General features: G+C 33.2%; 1 protein-coding gene across 1 annotated transcript; it reads right to left on the reverse strand.

The window, feature by feature from the left end:
- Positions 1 to 2,239: 2,239 nt before the first annotated feature.
- LOC133203265 (prostaglandin E2 receptor EP4 subtype-like) lies at positions 2,240 to 4,287 on the reverse strand. Its single transcript, XM_061339081.1, has 3 exons — positions 3,532 to 4,287; positions 2,894 to 3,181; positions 2,240 to 2,376 (listed from the first exon to the last, which is right to left on the reverse strand). The coding sequence occupies exons 1-2, from the start codon at positions 4,285 to 4,287 to the stop codon at positions 2,942 to 2,944; spliced, it is 996 nt and encodes a 331-aa protein (XP_061195065.1). The 3' UTR covers positions 2,240 to 2,376; positions 2,894 to 2,941.
- Positions 4,288 to 6,000: the final 1,713 nt, after the last annotated feature.

Here is a 6,000-nt window from a genome sequence, read left to right on the forward strand (position 1 = left end):
ATAAGTCACCATAAAAAACAACTAAACACAGATAAGTCTCCATAAAGAACGCCTAAACACAGATAAATCACCATTAAGAACGCATAAACACTGATAAGGCACCATAAAGAACACCTAAACACAGATAAGTCACCACAAAGAACACCTAAACACAGATAAGTCACCACAAAGAACACCTAAACACAGATAAGTCATCATAAAGAACACCTAAACACAGATAAGTCACAACAAAGAACGCCTAAACACAGATAAGTCACCACAAAGAACACCTAAACACAGATAAGTCACCACAAAGAACACCTAAACACAGATGAGTTACCATAAGAACACCTAAACACAGATAAGTCACCATAAAGAACGCCTAAACACTGATAAGTCACCACAAAGAACGCCTAAACACAGATAAGTCACCACAAAGAACACCTAAACACAGATAAGTCACCATAAAGAACACCTAAACACAGATAAGTCCCCACAAAGAATGCCTGAACACAGATAAATCACCATAAAGAACACCTAAACACAGATAAGTCACAACAAAGAACGCCTAAATACAGACAAATCACCATAAAGAACGCCTAAACACAGATAAGTCACCACAAAGAACACCTAAACACAGATAAGTCACAACAAAGAACACCTAAACACAGATAAGTCACCATAAAGAACGCCTAAACACTGATAAGTCACCACAAAGAACGCCTAAACACAGATAAGTCACCACAAAGAACACCTAAACACAGATAAGTCACCATAAAGAACACCTAAACACAGATGAGTCACCACAAAGAACACCTAAACACAGATAAGTCACCATAAAGAATGCCTAAACACAGATAAATCACCACAAAGAACACCTAAACACAGATAAGTCACCACAAAGAACGCCTAAACACAGATAAGTCACCAGAAAGAACGCCTAAACACAGATAAGTCACCATAAAGAACACCTATAACACAAATAAATTACAAAAGAACAGCTACATCACAGATAAATTACTATAAAGAACATCTAAAACAAAAACAAATCAGAATGAATGAGAATCTATCTTAAAATTACATTTTTGTTGAATATGTGAGAATACAGTTGAACTTCGTTATCTGGAACACTGATATCTCGAATACCATGCATATGTCGAAGTAATTTGCATGTCCCAACCACTTATTCTTTAAGTATTTTACCCTCGATATCTCGAATCCTCGGTATCTCGAAGTTTTTTCTCGGTCCCTTCGAGTTCGACATAACGAGGTTTGACTGTATATCATACTTTTCAATTTCAGTGAATAATTTTTTAAAAAAAAGAATTTTACTAGTAGCAATATTTGTAAAAACAAAAATCGATAAAACACCAGATATAGGTTGACAGTCATTATTTGTCTTAAGAGAATATAAAAAGAATGCAATTTGCAAGCTTAAAAATATTTTTTAAACAAAAAAAAAAAAAACAATCAAACAAACAAATCTTGAATGAAATCTCTTGTTGAACTGGCTGATGCATTCTTTTTTAAAATTGGGAAGGAAATGCCAATAAACAAGAATGAAACATTAAGAAAACACCGAACCATTATATACAAGGGGGTAGTCAAACCCTTCATTGTAATTATAACTCCTGTACAAGCCATGTTTCAAGTTCTTGTCCTAAGTCTGAAAAGATGTATTCATCTTTGTCATTCTGTGGACAACGAATTAAATAAGATAAATCAAATTTTAAAGTAAATGTTTTCTTCTTCCACCATATGTATTGTATTTATAAAAACATTTTTAAAGTAGTTTGATCTTTATTCAGATTTCACATTTTACGGAGTTGTTGCAATAGATTTCTGAGTTGAACCTCACTTTCCTGAATGTGTATGAAATGTAAATATCTATAGTTTTAATCATTTCATGCAATATATATATATATATATATATATATATATATATATATATATATATATATATATATATATATATATATATACATATATATATATATATATATATATATTCATTTTTTTTTATTTAATTTTTTTTTTTTTTTGCTTCTGTTGATTGAGTTCTCTGTCAACAGATAAGACATACAGGAACTCTTTCATTTGAACACGATCTCGCAAATTTCCTATGTATAATAATCATGAATCGCCTGAAATGGCATTATTCGAAGCATTTCATGTAGACTCTGACTGCTCTAAATAGAAATTAGTATTATTCTGCCCGTCACTGTCTGTTGAAGACTGAAATTTGCAGCAGAATCCTCCACATCGTCTCTGGAGTGCTTGGAAATTTTCCTTCCGAAGTAGATCCACCATAGAGTTTGCCATTGCAATCCTGGCCAACAGTAAATCTCTTGAAGGATTTTCTTTATTCAACAGTGCAGCATATCCAAGTATTAAGAACTTAAAAGACAATATTTGAAGAATTAAAATTCTCTTTTCCCCTCTGAATATTTGGTTTCTATTCAAGCTAATTTATTGCTTAAGTTGATTTTTTCTAAAAGAATTGATTGCATGTTGATTTTTTTTAATCATACTGTTATTTCAGTAAGTTGCTGCTGAGGCAAATTAATGACAACCCCATATTAACAATCTATCTATTGGTGAAGTTATCGAGTCGCGAGAAAAAGACAAAGGCTTTTTAAAAAAAAATCTTTCTGAATAAAGTACCAGCAAAGCTATACAGCAAAACTCGGTTTTAACAAAGTCACTGGGACCTGTGAAATTATTTCGCTATATCCGTAATTCGTTATATCCGTATTGGGAATTCGTTAAATCTATATAGCTAGGGATCCAAGACTTCGCTAAATCCGTGAATTTGCAATATCCGTGTTCGTGCTAAACGAGTTTTACTGTAGTTTGTTTTAAAAAAAACATTTCAATGAAATATGAGATCATAGGCGATACTTTTAATACTTACAATTTGTGGACTCCAACATTCGCCTGAATTGGCATTATTTTAAGCATTTCATATAGACTCTGACTGCTCTAAATAGAAATTAGCATCACTCTGTCTGTCATTGTCTGTTGAGGAAACTTTGCAGCAGAATCTCCCACATCGTCTCTGGAGTGCTTGGAGATTTTCCTTCCGAAGTAGAATATAGATCCAGGGATCAATCACAGAGTTTGTCATTGCAATCCTGCCTATTAATAAATCTCTTGAAGGATTTTCTTTATTCAACAGTGCAGCATACCCAAGTATCAAGAACTGAAAAGGAAAATGTTTGAAAAATTAAAATTGTGTTTATTTCTCGTCTCCCCACTGAGTACTTCGTTTTTATTCAAACTAATTTGAGGGTTCATCAGTTCATTTTTTTTAAAAAGAATTGATTGCATGATTTAAAAAAAAATTACATTGTTTTTTCAATAAGTTCTTCTAAGAAAAATTCATTACAACCCAATATTAACTAGCTATCTATTGGTGGTGAAGTTATTGAGTCGCCAGAAGAAAGTAGTCTTTTTGAATGAAAAACCTTAGGTAAGCTATAGTTTTTCTTTAAAAAATCTAACATTTCAATGAAATATAGGATTATATCAGGCGAGACTTTTAATACTCACAATTTGTGGACTCCAACATAAGGTGAAAACAATCACAAACACTAGCAGTAAAATCATGTTATATATGGTGCTTTGTCTTTTTCTTTGATCGTTTCTCTTTTCGTTGACATTTTTGCAAAGTTTTACCATTACAAAACAATTGAGGGAAATAGTCGTAGACAAAACAAAGAGTCCAAATATTGAATATATGTATGAATTAACTCTGTCTAAAGTAGAGGTTCCCACAAAATTCATGAAGCACCAGGAACCTGGATAGTAAATAACATTGGAACCGATTCCTATCAGAGCTAGACTAGAAATTACCGTGCCAAGAACCCACACAAAAATTAATATGATGTTTGCACGACGCTCCCTCTCAATGACGTTATATTTGAATGGATACGAAATAGCCATGAAACGATCCAAAGACATTGCACAAACAATCATAGCTGAAGATGTCAACATAAATGATATGATAAACGCACTGTAGTCACATAAAGGTTGAGGAAAATCGTACGTAAAGTTGGAGAAATATCTCATCATGATCGGTACACCAATCAGTAGAATCCCCCCTCCATCTGTCAAAGCCAAACCCCCGACAAGTCTGTAAAATGGTTTCCATTTATGCCTCTTCCTGGATAACACTAGAGAAACCACTGCTATAGCGTTCCCTGCTACCCCTAATACAAACTGAAAAGCTGGAGGGACCATTGATTCCCATATCTTTGTCACAATAGTTAAGTTAGTTATGTTTGAAACATTCAATTCCGACTGCATTTTGCAAAGTGAAATTTATAGGTAGAAGACGTACATACAATTGTACTTGTGATCACATAACATTTCCTGTTCCTGTGTAGTTTGGTTCTAGGAGTTTAGAATTTGAAAAGTGAAATGAAGCAAGCAATAGGGAATGGACCCCATATTTTACTCGCACATTACATCAAACATCTAATAGAGTAAAAGTATGAACTATATATAGTAAATGTTGACTGCTGTACCATGAAAACAAACATTTTTTAATAAAAGTAATCTGAATAAGCTTTCATAATTACGTATATAAGTCCAACTATGAAAGAAGTCCAATATACAATGTGTGAACGCCTTCTAACGCTCCACTGGTATAATGCTTTTGTTTAACAAAATTTCTTTGTTTTGAAAACTATTTAATATGAGGTGTTTCTGCTTTGGATACCAATTATTGGTCACGAACAACCTCCAAGAATAAACAAGAACGCCTTTAAAAGAATGTTTTAAAAAGTTGTAAGATATGATCACATTTGTTTTTACATTTCTTATATCAAAGCATCTTTGCATTCTACAGACTAGAAATTATTTGAAATATGAAATGACAACTTTTACACGATATGAATATGTTTGAAAATACATGTATCACTGAATATCAGATAATTACTGGTTACAACCTGCATGAAAAAGGAAAAAGGAATGGTTTACTGCTCAACTGGAAGTCTGAATGAAACATGGGTATTTCTTTCTTTTTTTTAAACTAATTTAATGCCAACTTTGGGAGAATATCATGTTCTTTTAGTTTGCTTCAAACATGATATTGTAATTATAGGAGATTTAAGTACCAAGAATCCTCTAAAAGATACAAAGTTTTGGATAAATATGGTAATCCTTCGAGAAGCTTGTTCTTCATCCTTAATATATTCTATAATTATACTAACATGGGAAGTTCGATAAAACAGAATCATGTTGTAATTGATGACATTTTAATGAAGGGAAAGAGGTATATTTTGAATTAGCGTAAAGTTTTCCTTAAAACTTAACTCTCAGTCATTAATTCTTTCCTGCAATTAATCTGGTGTGGTGATCGGTTCCAAGCACTGATAGACTTTTCAATGCAACAAGACATTAATAAGATATGTTCCCCAAGCTTTTTCTATATTTCTGACTTACAATACAATTATTAAAGTAGGTCAATGTTTTCTTTGTCTCTTAAATTTATTTTTACTTGCTACTCGTTACTATGATAAAATGAAGGAATGCTGATCCCGATTAGGTAGTTACCCACATTTTCTTAATGAATAACAGACAGATGAACAAAGGGTCTTTAATCATTAATTTAGAAAAGGCATTTATGGTTAAATGTGAGTGTCAGACGTCGAGGAATTTATTCACTGTAGTTAAAAAAAGCCCATTATTAAAGTTTTCACGGACTGAAGGGCAGACAGTACCGAAGAAAATATGCCCCGATATTCGGGGGAATAAAAACGACACCGAAGGAATTTAGTTATTCCGGAATAACAATTTGTTTTGTTTGTGTGTTGTTTAACGTCCCTCTCGAGAATTTTTCACTCATATATATGGAGACGCCACCACTTGCCGGTGGAGGGCTACAAATTTATTCCTATACTCGGCACTTAGGGCCAACACCTACCGCAACAAGGGACCTCGGTTTATACGGTCTCATCCGAAGGACCGGTCTCCACGTCCCGCAGTGGGTTCCAACTCGCGACGTAACCGTCAATT

The sequence above is a fragment of the Saccostrea echinata genome, unplaced genomic scaffold (genome assembly GCF_033153115.1).
Source record: "Saccostrea echinata isolate AGI-Se365-2 ecotype Australia unplaced genomic scaffold, CSIRO_AGI_Sech_v1 ptg000002l, whole genome shotgun sequence".
NCBI classification, from domain to species: domain Eukaryota; kingdom Metazoa; phylum Mollusca; class Bivalvia; order Ostreida; family Ostreidae; genus Saccostrea; species Saccostrea echinata.

Bases quoted from the DNA above. Each gene is read 5' to 3' on its own strand.
- LOC133203265 (XM_061339081.1), bottom strand. From the start codon at position 4,287: ATGCAGTCGGAATTGAATGTTTCAAACATAACTAACTTAACTATTGTG. The intron at 3,182-3,531 runs GTGAGTATTAAA...TTTCCTTTTCAG, and splicing joins TATGTTGGAGTCCACAAATT to TTCTTGATACTTGGGTATGC.